The following is a 24,658-nucleotide window of genomic DNA, read 5'->3' as shown; positions in this document are numbered from 1 at the left end:
CCACAAGGCGAGCTTCAGCTGAGTTAGGCATCTCACGCTGTTTTCTTCAGAGAGTACCTCTTGCTGTCATGGAGTTATTCCCATACAAAATGACTGTGTTGCACAAACTTTGGCCATTACAAATGATGATGCCGTGATTCGTGGCTCATGGTTCTCTGATGGTGATTCATCTGAACAGTAGTATCAATACGCGGAACATCAGATTTTGGGCATGAGAAACTTCTGTTTTTGTACATGAGACTGAAAATTATGGCAAAAAAGTGAATTTGTGGGCTGCCATTTCCAGTCACGGAATCACTGGGCCAATATTCTTCAGTTACACTGTTAACAGTGTGGAATATGTGGAGAGGTTTCTGAACAATTTCCTTCTGCAACTTATGCAACATGATTACCAATTGAAACACAGTAGCTCATGCAAGATGGAGCTTGTTCTCGTACAGCAACATTATTCTAGATTTCCTGCTCAAACTTTCAGGCACCATGTGATGTTCCATTGATATGCAGAAGATTTTAAGGATGGTACAATATGGCCACCACAAAGTCCAGATATTAATCCTTGTAATTAATTCTTATGGGGCATAAGACAGTCTACTGCAACAAACCACGTAATCTAATGCAACTGTGAGCAGCTATCACAACAGTTTTGCAAGGAATCACAAAAGGCTTGTGTTGTAGGGTTGTTGGAAACGTAAGTTTGTCTCGGAGAGGTGATATGTCAACAAAGTGGACATATTGAACATGTACTTCAGACTTGCTGAACATACACATTCCGATAATCAAAGTAAAAAAGAAAAAAATGACATTTTGTTCATTAAAACTTTCATAAACAATTTTCCATGTATGACATTTTGCACATCACCCTGTGTCTGAAAAGCAAAATTAAACGTGCACAGAGGTTTATTGATCAAAACAGGGGTGTAGAAATGCAGAGACCTATTTCCAATGTAACGAGTTGCAATATACTAAACATTTGATTTGAACCACACAAGTAAGTTAAATTGTTTGTAAAAGATAATGAACTTTCAATAAAGATTTGATATAATTACGGATATGTAAGGGGACATATGGAAGAGCAAGATTAAAGGAATCTACTGACTTCGTATTCTAGCTATTGCATAATGTTCTCTCAACTCAAGGATGATCTGACTTCTCACTTTGTAATTGCAGTTATGAGGCTGGAGAGTGTTTCATCTGAGGAAGTATAGCTGGAAAAACAATAGTTATCAGAAAGGCATGGAGTGCAGAAGTCAATGATGAATAAAGAGAACCTCAAGATTTTGAAATTTTCCATTATTTTGAGATAATTAAGAGATGTAGTGCAAGTATTCAAGTCTTCAGGCAAATTACAGAATTTTTGAATAAATATTAGATTTTACCTCAAATCTAAAGTAAGCAAGATTTTCAAACTATGGAAAATCCAGGATGGAATGTAACAATATTGTGAAAAGAAAGTTGTCACTCACCATATAACGTAGATGCTGAGCCGCAGATACACACAACAAGGAGACAGTCACAAATTTAGCTTTCGGCCAGTAAGGCCTTCGTCAGAATTAGATGGCAAACACACTCATACACACACGCACAATTGCAACTTGCACACGACTGCAGCCTCCCTATTTCCCTGACTTAGCACCAAGTACTTCTGCATCTTCTGTATACTGAAAAAGACTCAGAAAAGGACCAGGTTTCAGAACAAGGACTATATTATGCATAATTCAATGGAGCAACTATGCACCATACCCAAAGAGGCTTTCCAGTGGTGCTTCCAACAGTGGCAGCAGTGTGTGGAGAGGTGTGTAAAAGCTGAGGAGAAGGAGATTAGTGTTTAATGTCTTGTCGACCACGAGGTCATTAGAGATGGAGCACCAGCTCGGATTAAGGAAGGATGGGGAAGGAAATCAGCCATGGCCTGGAACCATCCCGACATTTGCCTGAAACGATTTAGGGAAATCGTCCTGAATGTGAGTCCAGTGTGCTAACAACCATTGCACTACCTAACTCAGTAGAACTGGAGGGACTACTTTTTTTGAAGGTGACCAGTGTCAAACAATTATATCTGAGTAAAGATTGCTTGTATGGATAGAAGTTGGATAATTTTTAACAGTTCTCATATAATATGCTGATCATATAGACCAATGTTAAACTGTGACAACTGCCTTAGTTTTTGAATGATTATATGAAGAATAGTTGAACATATCTGGGAGACAAACTTTCTTTGCTTTCTGAATGATCCTCTCCTAAGTAACAAATAATTTTTGTAAATTGCATGTTTTGTTGTAACTAAAGCAGCATCCACACTCACAACAGAGAAATCAAATGTAGCAATGTAACAGTCTACGAAAATGAATTATTAATATATAGTATACAATAATAAGGACAAGTTAACTAAAGTTCCTGACTCTTCATATTTGTCGTACATTGAGAAGTATCACGTTGGAGACTATAGCATATTGGCTACGGTCTGGGTAATGGGTAGGCAGCTTAAAGATAAAATTTATATTCTCTATATTTTTTTAAATTTTGGTGTTCATTTGTACATGAAATTACCATGTAAAAACTTTCTCTTGCACAGCAGAGTGCTGCAGGCGAAGCATCCCCAAAGCGACAGCAGCGACCAGCAGGTCCTCCATCCCCACGTTCGAAGCGCTCTCGTTTAGAGCAGCGACTCGGGTGTTCTCCACACGATGAGCTGCGTTACATTGATAGTCAGAGTCCTGAATCTGTTTCGGCAGTTGGTATTAATAGTGGTTTGCAAGTAACAGTGCATGCTGAGGTAAGTTCAAAGGCTAGGTGTCATTTGCTCATGTGGAACAAAAAATTTGTTTTTTTTTTTTTGCTTCCCTCAGTATATTTTTTTCAGTTTGTATACTGAAAGAATGTTCACATTGTTGCAGGTGCACCCTCTCAGTTCACCTCCATCGACACCTGGTTACCGCCCTCTGCTGGACAGTAGCCCTGAGACACCTGATCCAGACAGGCCACACACCAGCATGTACCAGGATATGTCAAGTGCCAGATCTAGCAGCACATATAGGGACGCTTCAGGTGATGAAAGGTCTCCAACGTACCACGAGATGTCTGATACAAAGTCAAGTAGTACTCATCAGGAAGGCTCTTGTGACGAGAGATCTCCTGGGACCACTTTTGATGACTTGGCAGGGAGGAGGCTAACGGAATCCTACTGTAGTACGCAAAGTGATGCAGATGTTGGCGTCTATCAGAATGTGTCGCTTAGTGCCTATTGTGAAGAGTCTGAAAGTGAAAAATCTCAGCATGCGTATGAAAATGTTAGTAGCACGGCGTCACCCCGTAGGCACAGCAGTGCTGCAAGTGACAGTGATACCATTTACCAGGAAGTATCGAGAGCAAAATCTTTGTCTTGTGATGTGCCAAATAATGTGTTGAACAGTGCGTGTTACGATGATGTGAGTGAGAAATCTTCTACTTTACAACACAGTGTCACAAGTGAAGAAGGAGTTAAAGATGCAAACTGGAATATGAATAGTGAAGTGTGTTCTGGGGCTTTCCCAGTTTCAGAAAGCTGCAGTAGTGACAAAGATGATAGGTTATATGAAAATATTCCTCAGTGTGTGAATCATAAGTGTGGAAGTGATAGTAGTTCAACGAAATCGTGCAGCAGTAGTTTAGCAGAAAATGATCACCTACAGGCAAAGACGCCTTCAGTAACAGCTGTCTATCAAAATGTGTCCCCAAGTGGCTCGCCATTACATTCTGCATTTTCCAATGTTTATCAGAACTTACCAAACAGGACCTCGGAAAATGTCTACCAGAACATTATCCACAACTATGAACCCGTTCTTCCAGTAAAAGAAGTGCAAAATCTAAAACCCACAGATCTATATGAAGATGCCCCAGAAGAACATGTTTATGAAGATGTACGTCCTTTGGTCACAGACGGTATTGATTTGTACCAGCAAGTAAAAACATTAAGAAGATCAGTTCACGAAGTAAATCAGTTACTTGGGGAAACAACAGGTTAGTGATATGGCACTTGAAAATAAGTCTAGGAGCCATTTTTTAAAATAAAATTTGTTAAATTGATTTTGGTGATGTGGAATGTTTGCAACAGGTATCTGGTAGATATTGATGATTATTCTGATATTTTGATAAGTCCATCAGACTGCTTATTTTTTGTTTAGAGTTTTCATCTCTTACACTGCAGGTAAAGTATTAACATCATCCATTTGACATCTAATATTGAATACAAGCCACCTCTAGACTTTTCCATTATTTTTTGTTCTTCAGCTGTATGCATCCATAACAGCCCTGCCTATTTTTTGGTGTTATCTATCCACCTTCCATTATGTCTTTATCTCATTCTTTTTCACAAATTTTTGGAATCCACTTCAAAGCTTTATTGATGTAGCTACTGTGCATTCTCGTGGCCTAACTTCTTTCTACCAATCTGATCGAAAGATATTTTGGTCTTGCTGGTGTGCAGTAAGGGCATATGTGGGAAAACAACAGCAAAAAGTTAAGGGATGCTATTTTGGCACTATTGTGCAAATGTTCACATCTGTCTTCATTGTAAAATGGTGCCAACACCATTGTCAAACCACAGTGACTCCACAATTTATCATGAACAGTTTAGCAAACAAACAAATTTAACTTGTGTAGTAATTGCCAAGACCACAATGTTTCCAACTGTGCTCAGCAATTCAATGATGGATTAGACTGAACTTGAGTTTCAGTAGAATTTCTAGAAAAGCATGAGACTGGTGCAGCAATAAAAGCTACATGTTCCAGAGGCCAGGAGGGGCAAGTGTACCCCACTTGTCCACCTCACCCCCGTTCAGATGCTTATGCATTTTGGTTACCGTATGCAATTTTCTCTTTCTCTCTCAAAAAGTTCTCGTTGTTTATTCTCATATCCTGAGCTCTCGAACAGAATGACCACCTGCATGCCAACAAATGTGGATTTTAAAAATACCAGTCATGCTAAACTTCACACAAATCTTTCTCGTATGACTTCCTGAGATCTATGGATAAAGCCAATCAGGTGGTTACAGTATTTCTTGAATTCTGAAAAACGTTTGACTCCGTCCTACACCAAAGCTTCTTAATGAAACTATGATCATATGTGGTATGAAATAAAATTTACGACTGGATTGAGGATTTATTGGTAGGGAGGATCAGCATATTATCATGGATGGTGAAGTAACTATAGTACTTTGCCAGGGAAGTATATTGGAACCTTTGTTGTTCTTGCTGTATATTAATGACCTGGCAGACAATACTAATAAGAACCTCTGACTTTTTGCCTATAACGAAATACTGTCTGAAAAATACTGCATGTACATTCAGCCCAATCCTGGTAAGATTTCAAAGTGGTCAAAAGATTGGTAACTTGCTTTAAATTTTCAGAAGGTAAAATTTTGCACTTCAGATACATAATATCCTGCAATTACAATATTGGTGAGTCATGACTGGAATTAGCCAACTCACACAAATATGTGTAGATGTAACAATTTGTGGGGACCATCCTAGAATATTGCTCATGTGTGTGGCACTCGCACTTGTAGGACTAACACAAATACTGAATGTATGCAGAGAAGGGCAGCATGAATTAATGGTATCAGGGTTGTTTGACTTGTGAGGAGGCATCACGGAACTCCTATAGGTACTGTGTAGTAAAGATAAAAATATTTACAAGTCCCTCTGCCAGGAACTACACAATGGTTTGCAGAGAATGGATGTAGAATGCAGATCTCTGTCGCTATATTTCTGGACAGCTTTGTTTAATTTAGCCTATTCTATCATGTCCTTTTAGTGTTTGAATCCCTTGCCTTGTCTTCAACAGCTGAATAATACCACTTGAGATGTTCTTTCCATTTGGTTTCTTTGTACTAGCAAACTGTAGTTTGCATATAAGTTTTTATAATATTTAATTTCTAAGACACTGAAATTCTTGATTGGTGTTTTAATGTGGCACACCTCCCTGTTCTCTGATTCCTTTTTGAGGAGTCCTCTAGATTGTACATTTCATCTTAAAATGTTATGAACACTTGCAGCTTGCAAGTGGTTTAATGCTGCATCATTCTCGATACAATTTATTTATTATTTGACACAATTCAGTCAGTTTTATTTTTAGTTGTATATGGTCCTTGCCATGTTGTTTTTCTATATGTTTCCTATATATTCTGGAAGAGTACATTAAGGACAAATATTATTTTGTCAACAAATTCTGGTAACATTTGAAGTTTGTCATTTCTAGTATCATAAGAGAATTTTCCCAGTATAGAATTACTCTATAAGTTTTCTCCTACTTTCATATTAAAATTGTCCATTAACATCTTGTAATGGAATTTGCTGTCACTAATCAACATTGTAACTCTTCATAAAGGTCGTCTTCTTCTTCTTGATTGGTGCATAGATTTCAGTGCCTTTTATGCAATGTCTTATATGTATTTTTGAAACAAGTTTTATCTGAAACTACTTCAGTATCTGAACATAAATTGAACCCAACATAATTATGAGATGACAGGCAACCAAACCGATGCTTCTAAATTAGGATAAGATAAGAGATGTATTGTGTGCTGCAATAGAAGTGCTGTTGATCTCTCTCTATCTCTCTCTCTCTCTCTCTCTCTCTCTCTCTCTCTCTCTCTCTCTCTCTCTCTCTCTCACACACACACACACACACACACACACACAATTTAGTTAGACTGTCATTATTGGGTATGGGGTACCTAATAAATTGGAATAAGCTATCAATTCTGAGGTATTTCAACTGAAATAATATGAGAAATTATAATCTAATAATCAAGATTGTAATTTATTCCTCTAGCACAGTAAACACTATATTATAAGTATAGTGCAATTAGAGTAATTTTGTTAAGATGGCCTTCATAATCATAATATGACGAAAAACAGAATATTAAATAAATGGGTAACTACTGAATACAACACAGTAATGATGCTCAATGGCATATATGTAACCCTTACACTCACATGCACAATTGAGAAAACTCATAAAAAAATAAATCATTTTAAAACAGAAACCAAAAACAAATTCAATACAGTGTCCTTGTACACTGCCAGTTGGTACCAGTATAACCAGCAGAGTGAAGTTAGATATTGCATGGAACATTACAGGATGAGCCAGAAACACTCTACTCCGGGGTTAACTACAAAAGCATTAGATGTTTCCATGTCGTGGCACTGGATGGTGGATGCACACATTCCTCTTGATACTTGGCTGTTGGCATTGTCTGAAAGTGCCCACTCCTAGCGAGTGAGCTTAGACATTGTACACCAATGTGGGCTGATTAAATAACATGTAATGGGTCAGCGCCACATCTCCTGCTGAACGTCGGTGGGTTGGGGTTACTGCGGCCCCCCTCACCTCTTATCGGAGCACCTTTTTGCTGGTGCCATCTGAGCATCCCTCCTCCATTGCATAGGATGGTATTCAGTGCTCAGGAAGGTGATGTCCATACCATATGTGTCACTGCTTGTGGAAGCACACCAGCAAGTGTGAGGCCTCACACTTAAAGTTCCCATCTCTGGCTGCAACCTTTCTTTCTTTCACTCCCTATACCAGTTCCAAACTGAACAATCCATTGCCCTCACCCACCTAATCCTTCACCTACACATCAACTCAGCCAATGAACACACCTGTCAACTTCTGTCCTTAATAAAAGTCCTCAATCTTTCCTCTCCCACATCCACACTGGCTGTTCAGAACATTTTCCTAGAGGCCAACCGCAAATTAGAACAGCATGCCACCCTACACCTCAAAAACTATCCAATCTCCTGGTTTCCCACATCCGGAAAGGCAGCTCACTCACCCTTCACAACCTTTCCAGCAAACCTCAACCTCCTCTCATTGCACACAAACCCAGTCTCTCCCATCTACTCAATCTCCCACTTCCAGCTCCACTCCCTCCAAAACCTCAAAATTCCAATCAACACAATCTGGAATCACAACACCCTAATTCAGTAGTTAACCTTCGCTCCAAACCTCTCTCCCAATCCGAAACCTCTGTCCTATCCAAAGGCCTCACCTTCAGCCCCACTCCCAGATTCAACCAAACAGCCCTCGTCAAAGATTTACTGTCCTACACTCGTACTCTCTGCTGGAAATATCACTTTGCCACAAAGAAAAATGATGCTAATCCTACTCCTCAAAATCACCCTCTCCAAACCTTCCAGGAATTTCTGACTTGCAGCCTTGCCTCTCAATCCTTCTTAAGAAACCTTAATCCTACTCCCAACATCACCACTGCTGACGCCCAAGCTATCCGTGATCTGAAGGCTGACCGATCCATCGTCATTCTTCCGGCAGACAAGGGTTCCACGACCGTGGTACCTGATTGCCGGGAGTATGTGGCTGAGGGACTGCGTCAGCTTTCAGACAACACCACATACAAAGTTTGCCAAGGTAATCCCATTCCTGAGCTTCAAGGAATCCTCAGAACCTTAGGCCCCCTACAAAGCCTTTCACCTGACTCCATCAACCTCCTGACCCCACCGACACCCCACACCCCTACCTTCTACCTTCTTCTTAAAATTCACAAACCCAATCATCCCGGCCGCCCCATTGTAGCTGGTTATCAAGCCCCCACAGAACTTATCTCTGCCTACGTAGATCAACACCTTCAACCCATTACATGCAGTCTCCCATCCTTTATCAAAGACACCAATCACTTTCTCGAACGCTTGGAATCCGTACCCAGTCTGTTACCCCCGGAAACCGTTCTTGTAACCATTGATGCCACTTCCCTATACACAAATATCCCACACGTCCAGGGCCTCGCTGCAATGGAGCACTTCCTTTCACGCTGATCACCTGCCACCCTACCTAAAACCTCTTTCCTCGTCACCTTAGCCAGCTTCATCCTGACCCACAACTTCTTCACTTTTGAAGGCCAGACATACCAACAATTAAAGGGAACAGCCAGGATGGCCCCCTCGTATGCCACCTTATTCATGGGTCGCTTAGAGGAAGCCTTCTTGGTTACCCAGGCCTGCCAACCCAAAGTTTGGTACAGATTTATTGATGACAACTTCATGATCTGGACCCACAGTGAAGAAGAACTCCAGAATTTTCTCTCCAACCTCAACTCCTTTGGTTCCATCAGATTCACCTGGTCCTACTCCAAATCCCATGCCACTTTCCTTGAAGTTGACTTTCATCTGTCCAATGGCCAGCTTCACACGTCCATCCACATCAAACCCACCAAGAAGCAACAGTACCTCCATTATAACAGTTGCCACCCAGTCCACATCAAATGGTCCCTTCCCTACAGCCTAGGCCTTCATGGCAAACGAATCTGCTCCAGTCCGGAATCACTGAACCATTACACCAACAACCTGAAAACCGCTTTCGCATCTCGCAACTACCCTCCCGACCTGGTACAGAACCAAATAACCAGAGCCACATCCTCATCCCCTCAAATCCAGAACCTTCCACAGAAGAACAACAAAAGTGCCCCACTTGTGACAGGATACTTTCCGGGACTGGATCAGACTCTGAATGTGGCTCTCCAGCAGGGATACGACTTCCTCAAATCCTGCCCTGAAATGAGATCCATCCTTCATGAAATCCTCCCCACTCCACCAAGAGTGTCTTTCCGCTGTCCACCTAACCTTCGTAACCTCCTAATTCATCCCTATGAAATCCCCAAACCACCTTCCCTACCCTCTGGCTCCTACTCTTGTAACCAACCCTGGTGTAATACCTGTCCCATGCACCCTCCCACCACCATCTACTCCAGTCCTGAACCCGGAAGGTGTACACGATCAAAGGCAGAGCCACGTGTGAAAGCACCCACGTGATTTACCAACTGACCTGCTTACACTGTGAAGCTTTCTATGTGGGAATGACCAGCAACAAACTGTCCATTCACACGAATGGGCACAGGCAGACAGTGTTTGTTGGTAATGAGGATCACCCTGTGGCTAAACATGCCTTGGTGCACGGCCAGCACATCTTGGCACAGTGTTACACTGTCCGGGTTATCTGGATACTTCCCACTAACACCAACCTGTCGGAACTCCGGAGATGGGAACTTGCCCTTCAATATATCCTCTCTTCTCGTTATCCACCAGGCGTCAATCTCTGCTAATTTCAAGTTGCCGCCACTCTTACCTCACCTGTCATTCAACATCATCTTTGCCTCCACACTTCTGCCTTGACTTACATCTCTTCCCATACTCTTTGCCTTTAAATATGTCTGTGTGTGTGTGTGTGTGTGTGTGTGTGTGTGTGTGTGTGTGTGCGCGCGCGAGTATATACCTATCCTTTTTTCCCCCCTAAGGTAAGGCTTACCGCTCCCGGGATTGGAATGACTCCTTACCCTCTCCCTTAAAACCCTTATCCTTTCGTCTTTCCCTCTCCTTCCCTCTTTCCTGAAGAAGCAACCGCCGGTTGCGAAAGCTAGTAATTCTGTGTGTGTGTTTGTGTGTTTTGTTCATTGTGCCTGTCTGCCGGCGCTTTCCCGCTTGGTAAGTCTTGGAATCTTTGTTTTAATATATTTTTTCCATGTGGAAGTTTCTTTCTATTTTATTTATATATACAGAAAATCGGAATGTACATGTATACATCACAATATTTTAAACATATATTTAAGGATTTTTAAGAAGTAAACACTCACTTCTAATGGCAAAAAATAAATCTCTCAAAGCCTTTTTTCGTGGGACGACCTCACATTGGCTCTTCCACTCAAGCACAGTGGACCTCATAGCAGGCATGATATATGAATGCAAGTGCTTCTTCGTGGCGTAGATTTTTTCCTTTACAGCTTGATTGAGATAATTGCAGCCACATCCTCTGAATCATCACTTCTACATCTTGCTCAGTATCTGTATTATTATCACTCTTTAAAATGTGGTCTTTTCACTCTCAGACTCATTATTTATCTCATATTCATTTGCATAATGTTCTACATAGGATGCAGTGCCTATATCATGTTCGAATCTGCTATCTATTCTGCAAGTTTTGTGGCTACATTATCACATACACAAAGTATTTTTTACCCAGGCATTAGAAGACCTCTTTACTCAACAAGACAGTGGGTGAAAACTAGGGAACTTAAATATTGTTGCATGTAGGGACAGTAGATATGTGGGAGGTCAGAGCTGTAGAATTTATCTGCTTCTGCCACCAACATATCAAAGCTATAGTGAAAGAGGTATTACTACTTTCGGCAGAGCACAACCCAATGACATTGTTGGAATGTGACAGCCAAGACATCAATACATGTTGTTACAATAAATACTCAATTAATCAGTAAGATAAAATATAAAAGGAAATTATTCAGTCATATTCTTTTCAGCTGTATTCACAAACTTTAATTCCAAAACTTCTGTTATTATTAAACAAGTTTGATCAAGGAGTTAATTATTACAAAAAAATCTAAATCTCATATTGAGAATTATTAACATTTACTTTCTGGTAATAGAATTGAGTGTCATGTATCATTTAAATCGTCAATTGTAGCATGGCACTCAGAATACATGACAGTTGGATTAGAATCATGTACCATGTAATGAGTTAGGTAAATGATCACCAGAGCTTGCAGTCACATTTCATGAAAAATTATGTTGTTTATCTATATACCACTAACAAGCCTTTCACACAGATGTAGACTAATAGTAATTTAATCATACAGTTTTTGTGTTGCAGCTCACAATCACAGATACCTTTTATTCTCCTCTCTGTCACACAAACGCCACCATCTTTTGCATCCTCCCTTTCTTGATGTTCTGCCACCACCATTGCTCTTGACAGCTACCATTCGACTCATCAAAAGAATAATTACAATATGAAAGATTCTGTTTTGGTCAATCACTCTGACAGTTTCAGAGTTAACACAATACTGACTCCCTTATGCTGCAAGTGTGTGTCTAACATTTCACATACTATTGTAATTGCAAATGTTTATGTAGTTTATACATGGTAGCAGAGGGAATTCTAAATTTTGAAGTAATGCAATTTGCACAAGTAAACACAGGAAAAATCTTTTTATTGTCAAGTGTGCATGTAAACAGCGTGCCATTTATGTCTTCATTACAAAGTGTCACAAACTGTCTCTTTAGTTCTTCAAAATGTCTTCAAGAAAGTGTACTCCCTTTTGGCATTCACATTCTAATAGCTTATTATGGAAACTCTGGAATGCTCGGTGTAGCATGTCTTAGGTAATGGCAGTTATTTCATTTTAAATCTTCTGTTTCAGTTGATGGGCATGAGCTGTACACATTACTTTTAAGATGTTCCCTACAGGAAGAACTCGTATACGTTATGATCAGGGGAACTTGCAGGCCATGAAATGACACCATTACATAAAATGACACACTTTCCAAACAGTCAGCAAGTGGCTTCCAGTGACTGTCAAGCAGTATGCGACATTGCTCCATCCTGCTGAAACCATATGTTTTCGATGTTAAGATCGTACAGTCTCAGTGTAAAGAATGTTTCAAGAATATCAACACACCGTGCAAATGTTATTGTTGTTGCAATGCCATCATTACATAAAAAAAGTAAAAAGGCCAGTGATATAATGACATCATACAGCTCACCATGCTATAAGCTTGGCACTTTGTAATGGACATTTGTGAAATTCTCAAGGATTTTCCCATGCCTAGTAACGGAAATTCTGTTACTTAACTTAACTATTAAGGTGAAGGGGACTTTGTCTGACATCCATATGCTGTTAAGGAAATTGGCATCATTGTCTATTTTAGCCAACACCCGTTTGCTAAACTCCCTACATAACACAGTGTCTTGTGGATTTAACTGCTGCACAGTCTGTAACTTACAGGGGTGGAACATAAATTCATGCAGTAACGTTTGTATGCTTCATTGCCCAGTCTCCAGCACAGATGAGTAGTTGAATGGAGGAGTGAGGGGCTCCTCTTGATGGGAACTCGAATAGCTACAATGTTCTCTGGGATGCGTACCAAGGGAACATCACCTGGACACTTCTATTTCACTGCTGAACCAGTTTCTTCAAACTTGCACACCCATGTTGTAAGTGCACGAGTAGATAAGACATATCCATGGTGTCCTAGCTGGTAGTGCTGTCGAAATACCTTATAAGCAGCAATCACACTATCATCCTGCTTGTAAAACGTACTCACGGCGATATCGTGTTCTGTACCGTACGAGTGCAGCAAGATTGCTAAGTGGCAGCGTGTTCACAACAAATAAATATTGGTTCCAAACAACTACTGGCAATATAGTGTTGAAACACGAACATAGAAAGTTTCTTGTTTCCCTTTGCCAGCCTGTATATAGTTCACCATATTTATACAACAGTGAGATCAAATAATAATCACAATAATATATGAAATACGAAAAAAATATATTTCAGTAGTAATAACTGTGTTCTAGTGTCAGAAGGTCATCTTATAAAGTACAACTAATTACTGGAGAAGTGCACAGTATAGCAAAATGTAGACAGGAACTACAGAGCACAGAAAAACAACATAAAAAAGTAATATTAAAAATAATCATGATAGGTGTGTCTCCATTTATCACTTTAGCTTATAAAATTTCATTTACAAATAAGTCACCATAACAATTAAACAATGGAAAATTCCAAATGGAATGTAAGAATATTATGAGAAGGAAAGCTGTCACTCGCCTATAGTGGAGATACTGAGTCGCAGATAGGCACAACAAAAAGACTCTCACAATTACAGCTTTTGGCCATTAGCCTTTGTCAACAATTGACGCACCTGCAGGTTTGGGAGGGCGAGGGGGAGGGATAGTATGGTGGGGGTGGCAGTAAGTGAAGTGCTGCAGGTTAGATGGAGGGCAGGGGGAGGTGGAAGTAGCAGAAAGGGAGAGAAATAAAGAGACTGGGTGTGGGGGTGGAATGACGGCTGTGTAGTGCTAGAATGGGAACAGGGAATGGGCTGGATGGGTAAGGACAGTGACTAACAGAGGTTGAGGCAGGAGGTTTATGGGAACGTAAGATGTATTGGACAGGACATGTGGCCTGTAGTTGAAGAAGTGTCATGATGATCTCTCCATTGGCAAAAGATTCCGGAATAGTCCCCCATTCAGATCTCCGGGAGGACACTGCCAAGGGGGAGGTTACCATGAGAAAAAGATTGAATAATCAACGAAAGGATAATGTTCTACGAGTCGGGGCATGAAATGTCAGAAGCTTGAACATGGTAGGGAAACTAGAAAATCTGAAAAGGGAAATGCAAAGGCTCAATCTAGATATAGTAGGGGTCAGTGAAGTGAAGTGGAAGGAAGACAAGGATTTCTGGTCAGATGAGTATCGGGTAATATCAACAGCAGCAGAAAATGGTATAACAGGTGTAGGATTCGTTATGAATAGGAAGGTAGGGCAGAGGGTGTGTTACTGTGAACAGTTAAGTGACCGGGTTGTTCTAATCAGAATCGACAGCAGACCAACACCGACAACGATAGTTCAGGTATACAGGTCGACATCAAAAGCTGAAGATGAACAGATAGAGAAAGTGTATGAGGATATTAAAAGGGTAATGCAATATGTAAGGGGGGACGAAAATCTAATAGTCATGGGCGACTGGAATGCAGTTGTAGGGGAAGGAGTGGAAGAAAAGGTTAGAGGAGAATATGGCCTTGGGACAAGGAATGAAAGAGGAGAAAGACTAATTGAGTTCTGTAACAAGTTTCAGCTAGTAATAGCGAATACCCTGTTCAAGAATCACAAGAGGAGGAGGTATACTTGTAAAGGCTGGGAGATACGGGAAGATTCCAATTAGATTACATCATGGTCAGACAGAGATTCCAAAATCAGATACTGGATTGTAAGGTGTACCCAGGAGCAGATATAGACTCAGATCACAATACAGTAGTGATGAAGAGTAGGCTGAAGTTCAAGACATTAGTCAGGAAGAATCAATACGCTAAGAAGTGGGATACGGAAGTTCTAAGGAATGACGAGATAAGTTTGAAGTTCTCTAGCGCTATAGATACAGCAATAAGGAATAGCGCACTAGGCAACACAGTTTAAGAGGAATGGACGTCTCTAAAAAGGGCCATCACAGAAGGTAGGAAGGAAAACATAGGTACAAAGAAGGTAGCTGCGAAGAAACCATGGGTAACAAAAGAAATACTTCAGTTGATTGATGAAAGGAGGACGTGCAAACATGTTCCGGGAAAATCAGGAATACAGAAATACAAGTCGCTGAGGAATGAAATAAATAGAAAGTGCAGGGAAGCTAAGACGAAATGGCTGCAGAAAAATGTGAAGACATCGAAAAAGATATGATTGTCGGAAGGACAGACTCAGCATACAGGAAAGTCAAAACAACCTTTGGTGACATTAAAAGCAACAGTGGTAACATTAAGAGTGCAACGGGAATTTCACTGTTAAATGCAGAGGAGAGAGCAGATAGGTGGAAAGAATACATTGAAAGCCTCTATGAGGGTGAAGATTTCTCTGATGTGATAGAAAAAGAAACAGGAGTCAATTTAGAAGAGATAGGGGATCCAGTATTAGAATCGGAATTTAAAAGAGCTTTGGAGGACTTACGGTCAAATAAGGCAGAAGGGATAGATAACATTCCATCAGAATTTCTAAAATCATTAGGGGAAGTGGCAACAAAACGACTATTCATGTTGGTGTGTAGAATATATGAGTCTGGCAACATACCATTTGACTTTCGGAAAAGCATCATCCACACAATTCCGAAGACGGCAAGAGCTGACAAGTGCGAGAATTATCGCACAATCAGCTTAACAGCTCATGCATCGAAGCTGCTTACAAGAATAATATACAGAAGAATGGAAAAGAAAATTGAGAATGCGCTAGGTGACGATCAGTTTGGCTTTAGGAAAAGTAAAGGCACGAGAGAGGCAATTCTGACGTTACGGCTAATAATGGAAGCAAGGCTAAAGAAAAATCAAGACACGTTCATAGGATTTGTCGACCTGGAAAAAGCGTTCGACAATATAAAATGGTGCAAGCTGTTCAAGATTCCAAAAAAAGTAGGGGTAAGCTACAGGGAGAGGCGGGTCATATACAATATGTACAACAACCAAGAGGGAATAATAAGAGTGGACGATCAAGAACGAAGTGCTTGTATTAAGAAGGGAGTAAGACAAGGCTGTAGCCTTTCGCCCCTACTCTTCAATCTGTACATCGAGGAAGCAATGATGGAAATAAAAGAAAGGTTCAGGAGTGGAATTAAAATACAAGGTGAAAGGATATCAATGATATGATTCGCTGATGACATTGCTATCCTGAGTGAAAGTGAAGAAGAATTAAAGGATCTGCTGAACGGAATGAACAGTCTAATGAGTACACGGTATGGTTTGAGAGTAAATCGGAGAGAGATGAAGGTAATGAGAAGTAGTAGAAATGAGAACAGCGAGAAACTTGACATCAGGATTGATGGACACGAAGTCAATGAAGTTAAGGAATTCTGCTACCTAGGCAGTAAAATAACCAATGATGGATGAAGCAAGGAGGACATCAAAAGCAGACTCGCTATGGCAAAAAAGGCATTTCTGACCAAGAGAAGTCTACTAATATCAAATACCGGCCTTAATTTGAGGAAGAAATTTCTGAGGATGTACGTCTGGAGTACAGCATTGTATGGTAGTGAAACATGGACTGAACAGAAGAGAATCGAAGCATTTGAGATGTGGTGCTATAGACGAATGTTGAAAATTGGGTGGACTGATAAGGTAAGAAATGAGGAGGTTCTACGCAGAATCGGAGAGGAAAGGAATATGTGGAAAACACTGATAAGGAGAAGGGACAGGATGATAGGACATCTGCTAAGACATGGTACTAGAGGGAGCTGTAGAGGGCAAAAACTGTAGAGGAAGACAGAGATTGAAATACGTCAAGCAAATAATTGAGGACGTAGGTTGCAAGTGCTACTCTGAGATGAAGAGGTTAGCACAGGAAAGGAATTCGTGGCGGGCTGCATCAAACCAGTCAGTAGACTGATGACAAAAAAAAAAGTATTGCAGTGGAAGTTCCCACCTGTGCTATTCAGAAAAGCTAGTGTTGATGGGTAGGATTCATATGGCACAGGTTGTGAAACAGTCATTGAAATGAAGGATATTATGTTTGACAGCATGTTCAGCAACAGGGTGGTCCACTTGTTTCTTTGACACAGTTTGTCACTGGCCATTCATGTGGACAGATAGCTTGTTGGTTGTCATGCCTACACAGAATGCAGCACAGTGGTTGCAGCTTAGCTTGTAAATCACATGGCTGGTTTAACAGGTAGCCCTGCCTTTGATGGGATAGGTGATGTTAGTGACCGGTCTGGAGTATATGGTGGTGGGAGGATGTATGGGACATGTCTTGTATCTAGGTCTATTACAGGGGTATGAGCCATGAGGTAAGGGATTGGGAGCAGGGGTTGTGTAAGGATGGATGAGTATATTGTGTAGGTTCGGTGGACGGCAAAATACCACTGTGGGAGGGGTGGAGAGAATAGTGGGCAGGACATTTCTCATTTCAGGGCATGTCGAGAGGTAATTGAAACCCTGGTTGGGAAAGTAGTCCAATTGCTCCAGTCCTGGGAGGTACTGAGTTAAGAGGGGAATGTTCCTCCGTGGCTGGATGGTAGGACTTTGGAGGTGGTGGGAGACTGGAAAGTTAAGGATACCAAGAAGTCTGTTCTGTACAGAAGCCATCCGTGGTCATTGCATCAGCAGTGACGAGCAGTCCCTCCCGAAATATACTGAGGGTGTCACTGAAGCCTTCACTGACTGTAATTATCTTCCCAACCTCGTACAGAAACAAATCTCCTGTGCCTTATTTTTCCAGTCTCCCACCACCTCCCAAAGTCCTACCATCCGGCCACAGAGGAGTATTCCCCTCATAACTCAGTAACACACAGGACTGGAGTAGCTGAATTACATTCTCCGCCAGGGTTTTGATTACCTCTCATTGTGCCATGAAATGAGAAATGTCTTCCCACCCCTCCCACAGCGGTATTCTGCTGTCCAATGAACTTACACAATATACTCGTCCGTCCTTACAAAATCCCTGCTCCCAGTCCCTTAACTCGTGGTTCATAACCCTGCAGTAGACCTAGATACAAGACCTCTCCCATACATCCTTGCACTACCACGTACTCCAGACTGGTCACTAACATCACTTGTTCCATCAAAGGCAGGGCTACCTGTGAAACCAGTCATGTGGTCTACAAGCTAGGCTGCAACCAATGTGCTGCATTCTATGTAGGCATGACAACCAGCAAGCTGTCTGTCTGCACGAATGGCCACTGACAAACTGTGGCAAAGAAACAAGTGGACCACCCTGTTGCTAAACATGCTGCCAAACATAATATCCTTCATTTCAATGACTGCTTCACAGCCTGTGCCATATGGACCTGTCCCAGCAACACCAGCATTTCTGAATTGCACTGGTGGGAACTTCCCCTGCAATACATTATATGTTCCCGTAATCCTCCTGGCCTCAACCTTCGTTAGTCACTGTCATCACCCATCCAGTCCCTTCCCTGTTCCCATTCCGGCACTACACAGCCATCATTCCACCACCTCACCCAGTCTTTTTATTTCTCTCCTTTTCTGCTACTTCCCCCTCCCCCTGCCTTCCATCTAACTTGCAGCACTTCACTGTCTGTCACCCCCACCATACTATCACTATCACTATCTCTCCCCCTTCCTGCCCCAGCCTCCTCCTTACCCCCACCCAGTCGCCGCTCCCATCATGCACCGGTGCTGCTGCTTGCAGTGTGGTTTCAGTTGCCTGAGATAGCAGTTGTGTATGTGAGTTGCGTTTGTGCGTGTGTGCGTGCGCACGCCCGTGTGTGTGTGTGTGTGTGTGTGTGTGTGTGTGTGTGTGTGTGTGTGTGTGTGCGCGCGCGCGCGCCCGTGTGTGTGTGCGTGTGTGTATTGTTGACGAAGGCTGTAATTGTGAGCGTCTTTTCATTGTGCCTATCTCCATGTCGGCATCTCCACGATATGGTGAGTGGCAACTTTCCTTCTCATCACCATAACAATTGAAGGTTAAGCATGTCTGTAATGTTCATTATGCATTTTGCAGGGAAATTTTTATCTTCACATTTTGCATTTTTGATTACTGAATTTGCAAGGTGGTCATAAAGCCTGCACCCTAAGATTGCAACAGATTGGTATTAGACTTATACATCCACAATGACATCAGGCACAGAGTGCACAGTGTTGTTATTGGGGAGGGGTGGATCTTAAGGCAGAAATTACCAGTACATGGTGAACATTGAGCTTGGCACACAGTCACTGTTGTGGAAGAAATGTTTTCTGGTAATAAGATGGTACATTCAGCAAGTCTTTAAACTTAGCTCTTCTCAGTAGATTTAAAGAATGTAGAATTGTATGTCATACATGTGTTTTACCATGACTTGCCTTTTCCATTGTGTCCTGCTGACAGTTATTGACAGAGAGGAGAGGGGGGTATGTATGTGTCTCGTTGGCTGGGAGATGTGAAGCGTTTGCTCAGCCACCTAATAGGACTGGATATTTTCTTTCTTGAATACTGGAACTGTTGTTTTATGATGCGTGATTTGTATTACTTAGTATGTTTGTTTTGTGTAGATAGTTGTGAACTATAGCATTGAGTTTCATAGTGTAGTTGATGATAGGGGCGGAGGGTGAAACACAGTGTCTGTAGAAAACATTTCTGATAGCACCTAGAGGAGCACTAATGTTCTTAAAAATCTTTATTTCATGTTTGTGATCACAAATATTGTAGGTCCTCAGACAAATAGCTTCGGTCAGCAGTGACCGTCATCAGATCTGCAGCAAAACACCAATATGACATGTGGATGTCTACAGTTTAAAACAATAGAATGGGCCATGAAGAAAAGGGTTACTGACATACATGTGAAAATTATGTGCTTTGAATATGATAAGGCGTATCTGTTTTATAAATAACATATCCTAAAACACTGGTGCAATAGTTGCCTCGTCAAATGCCAAACACAAAATCAGTGCCAGTATTGTCTCACATTTATAAATTATGTTATATACTAGAGTCATCTTGTTAGCAGTGCTATTGTTGAAAACAGACTGCTGTACACTAGCCGCAAATTGATTGTGTTGCTAGCTCACCAGAAATGTTGCTGTAGGTGTATACACATTCTTCAATGATATAATTGTATGAAAAGAAAAAGAAGAATACAGTCAGTCAAGTCTGTAGTAGGCTTCCCAGGTGTAAAAGTCATTACAGTAATAAAATGCTACAGACACAACGGAAGTTAGATTGTTCAAAAGGAAAAAAGTTAAGGGACAATAATTCTTATATGCTCTAGTGGCAAATTTTAGATGAAAATATTAAGATGTAAGTAATAACTAGCTTATGGAATACACAGAATAGTATAAAAATGAAAAAACAAATAGTGGAAAATGCCCAATGTTTTCTTATGTTGAGAGTATAACTAGTGTTTTCTTGTCCCTTCTCTGTTTATATAAAATGTTTCACTAACTAGATAATCTTGTTAATGGACTGGTATAGTATTTTATCAGTATTTTCTCAGAACGGCATGTTGCAGGGTATTAGGGGACCTCTGGCTGTTGGATTCCTCCAACCACTTCTCACCTATGCGGCATTCTGGTGGTAGCACTAACAGAGGGTGCTGAATGTTTGCTACAGTATGTTTCCGCTCACTGGGCTTCTTTTGCTGTTTGTTTTTGTCATTTGTATATTATTCAGTGTACTCCATAAGCTGGTTATTAGTTATGCGTTTGTATTTTCATCTGAAATTCACCACTAGAGTGTATCAGAAATATTGTCCATTAACTTTTTCCTTTTTAATAATCTGATTTTTGTCATGCCTTAATTTATTGTGTTTTATTACTGTGATGACTTTAACAACTGGTAAGTCTGTTACAGACTTCACTGGCTGTATTTTTGAACATGTGTGCACCTACAGAAGTGACATCTGCTGAGCTTGTGACACAAACATTTTGTGGCTACTACACAGCAGTTTGTTTTGAACAGTAGCACTGCTGACAAGATGACTGTAGTATATACCACATTTTATATGTGTGTGATGATGCTGGGGCTGCTAGTTTTGTGTTTAGCATTTGACAGTGCCACTATGGCTCCAGTATATTGGACAGGTACACCTCGTCGCATTTTAAGCACTTAATTGTCACATGTATGGCCTATTTTATTGTTTTAAGCTGTAGACTTCCCCTAGTTGTATTTGTGTTTTGCTGCAGATCTGAAGACAGTCATTGTTGACCCAAACCTGTAGTCTGAGGACCTACAATATTTATTATCATAGAAGTGAAGTAAAGAAATGTATTATACATTTTTGGATCACTGTTCCATTTGAAACCACGTCACAGCTTGTGAAGCAGATGTTCTCATTCAACTCGTGGATCATCAGTAGGATCACATTTTGAGAAACAGATATGAGGATTACATTTTAACCCATAGTAGTGGGACACAGTGCGGTAATCGAAAACTGATTGTGAGGGCCTCTCCTTGATTTACAGGCCATATTGATGAAAGTATCTGCTACAGCCAGAATCTGAACTACTATCTAACCCTAGATCCATTACCACTAAATTGTGCTACGGTTAAAATAGCTTTGTGATTGATGTTTCAGCATAGCTTTGTGACTGATGTTTCAGCATAGCTTTGTGACTGATGTTTCAGCAAGTTGAGTAGAAGAGACCATGAATCAGCCAACGCTGCTCTTTGTAGAGCTCTGTGTCCTTGTTGGTGTTTTGTAGGTACCTGCAGAGCCTTACCAGGCATGGCAGATTACACTGCACGGAGGGGGGAAGAACAGTCAATAAAACTGCCCCATGCTGATGAAGTCTTTCAATCATAAAAATATGTTATGTGAGCTATAGCATGTTTTTTGCAATAGCAGCACATCCAATGGTGGAAATATAATTCAGTGCTACACTGCACCAATTGCAGTCATCCAAGTTTACTGTTACTTATTCTATACTTGGTATGAAAAAAAAGAGGATGAAAAGCAGTCCACTTTATGATTTGCCAAGTGAGTAAAGTTTAGATTTTCACAGTACCACTGCACTCTGCATTGGAAACTGGTACATACTTTAAATCATTTGGAATGTTGACCAGATAGACTGAAAGCAGATAATAGAAACATGTAAAATAGGAGTTTTTATGGGTTCTTAGTTTGACAGCCCCCCCCCCCCCCCCCACACACACACATACACACACTACTGGTCACTGCATTAGCACCTTGCCTGACATCTTTTCCCATAGTGTTACTGTGTCCTTAGAGCCATGAATTTATAGGTTCATTTTAAATTCCTCCAGATGCTCTTTGCATCCATACTCAGCGAATGATAAAAAATAAGTTTTATGGATTTACCTTAATTTCTTGCAGAGTGTGGCTCAGTTTTGCTTCTTATAGCTTTGCTGCTGTTGTGATTTTAAATGTTTTTGGTGTATTTAGCTGTGAATTTTAGTTTGTTACAAATGTGTGATACTGAGTATTGTTACAGTTTCAGAAGCAGATAGCAGAATCAGTGAGAGTCCCTCCGACAGTAGCCACCATGAAACATTGGACACAAGTTCCAATTTGGATCTGGGGTCAGATATAGCAGGAAGTACAACACTGTTAGATACCGCAGTCTGTGACAACGAGTTAGAAAATAATGGTGATCTAAAACATAAAAAAACAGAAATTGTTAGTACTAATGATGTGAAGAATGCTTTTGTTTCGACAAGAGATACTCCATCTAATGATGGTTCAATTTCGGAATTACTAGATGATGAAAGCTGCAATGTGGTTACAGAAAGTGTTGCAGGTGGTAGAAGTGTTGCAGCCTCTGCTAATGTGAGAACAGAAGAAAGATCCCAGAAATCACCACAGAGTGTACAAGAGGAGTTTGCTTCTGGTGTTACATCATATACTCAAAGTGATATTATTACAGTAGTTACAGATCCTTATGTTCCAAGAGGAGGTGTTCAGAAAAGTGATAACAGACTATGTGATACTAGGAATGTAGGTTATGACAGTGGGAATAATATTGTTAGTAGTCCTGGAGTGGCAGAGGAAAGCGTCAATGAGAGTGAACCGTCGGACGTGACTGGGCCAGAAGAATACTCTAATCATAGTGGTGAATATTCAAGGACACTGCAGGCATCTCCAGCTGACCATAATGACTGTCAAAACCCACCAGAAGTAATAGAAAGTGCTACAATTCCTTCAGGTTCAGCAATGGATGATTGCAGTAGTAATAACAATAATTATGTGGGAAAAAATAATGCTGATATTTACTTCTGGGAAAATTTTCTTAGTGGTGAAAGAAACTCACTCTCCAGGCAGAGTAACAAAGAAAACTCAGAAGACAGTGCACCATCTGCAGAAACCAGCCCTCACAGGAGAAAAAGGAACACATCTTCTGGAAGTGGTAGCAGGTCGACACCTTTCTTGGAAACAAATTTGGATGATACAGAAGATTTTGGTGATTCCTCAGGAAGCAGTCCTGTTCGTGAAACCAGCCCCACTTCCAAATTACCCCTGGACAGCAATAGGCGTCGATTTGAATCTGAGATTGGACGCGAGATTTTGCGTGAGAGGCGGATGAAGCAAGAATTGGAGGAAATACGTAGTCAAGGTCAGTAAAAAAATGAAAAAAGAAAATGTGTGCTGTTAATTTTTTATCATTTTGTATTACAGCACAAGAGAGCTGTCTGTAATGTTAGTGTTGGAGAGTAGAAATGTGAAGAGCTGTGGTTTTATACTTGGTCTCATTTTGTCGAATTTATTTAATTCTTCAGTCCCCTATAAAATGACATTATTCTGATAGTTTTCTAATAACTTATACACTCACATAATGAAACAAACTATTTTTATTTTTGTATTTTATTTATTTGTTCATGTTTTGTTGTTATAATGTGTAGTATTATAGAGGTTTTATTCTCATTAGTACCATATTTACCCAACTATAAGATGACCCCCACTTTTTTAAAAAGTTCCTTGAGAAAAACTTGCTTTTTAACATATTGCAACTAATCAAAATTACAAACTTTTATTGGGGACTTGAGGTATCTGTTCACGTAAGTTGCCATTTCATAATACAAGGAGAAATAAAATAAACAGAAGAAATTGATCACTGCATCCTTTGTTTAGACCATCACATGTGGTACCACTATTTTTTATCATCATCATTGTCGTCGTCATCATCATCATCATCATCATCGTCCTAACAGTAGAGTTGTCACAAATATTTGGCTGTCTCTCCCGAGTATGTTACAGGCTGGTGTTTTTTTGACAAAGCAGATTCCACTTCTATACTGATGTGAGAATGTTACAATATCTTTTACTACAAAAATGTATTGTCTACGCGCCACTCTCTCAATGGATGTGTATAACCAGCAGTTGACAACCCCCCACCCCACCCCACCCCCAATCATTTTGCATCGTACCTCACGCCAAGTGTCCACAACAGTCTAGACTTTTAGCATCTCCTGCAGAAATGTATGCTATTGTTGAACATTTGGCAAACTTTAAAATTAATTCAATTCTAAGTACAAATGGGTTCAGGAAAACTGCAGTTTAAATGGTAGATGTTCATAAAAAGCAGTTAATAAGTTAGCAGTGCAGATTTCCATGGTTCGCAGCAAGATGAAATTTGCTGCCCACTCACCACGCCCCTCGCCCCACTCATGATAGTTCTCAGCTAAGCTTATGTCACTCTTCCCCCTCTAAGCCTTCCATAGTGCTAGGC

The 24,658-nt window shown here is 40.6% G+C and overlaps 1 protein-coding gene across 26 annotated transcripts in view; it reads left to right on the top strand.

Moving 5' to 3' along the window:
• The window catches only part of LOC126284064 (GTPase-activating protein CdGAPr), a 718,807-nt gene that overhangs the window by 673,438 nt on the left and 20,711 nt on the right, over nucleotides 1-24,658 (top strand). For 13 of the 26 annotated variants that reach the window (XM_049982674.1, XM_049982669.1, XM_049982663.1 and 10 more), the window contains 3 exons: nucleotides 2,573-2,773; nucleotides 2,895-3,996; nucleotides 22,427-23,545. In XM_049982674.1, coding sequence (XP_049838631.1) covers nucleotides 2,573-2,773; nucleotides 2,895-3,996; nucleotides 22,427-23,545 — 2,422 coding nt within the window. The remainder of the gene's footprint in view (nucleotides 1-2,572; nucleotides 2,774-2,894; nucleotides 3,997-22,426; nucleotides 23,546-24,658) is intronic. The other 13 variants (XM_049982683.1, XM_049982670.1, XM_049982676.1 and 10 more) reach the window with 1 other exon arrangement.

The sequence above is a fragment of the Schistocerca gregaria genome, chromosome 8 (genome assembly GCF_023897955.1).
Source record: "Schistocerca gregaria isolate iqSchGreg1 chromosome 8, iqSchGreg1.2, whole genome shotgun sequence".
Lineage (NCBI taxonomy): Eukaryota > Metazoa > Arthropoda > Insecta > Orthoptera > Acrididae > Schistocerca > Schistocerca gregaria.
This window is presented reverse-complemented; position numbering and strand designations above follow the sequence as displayed.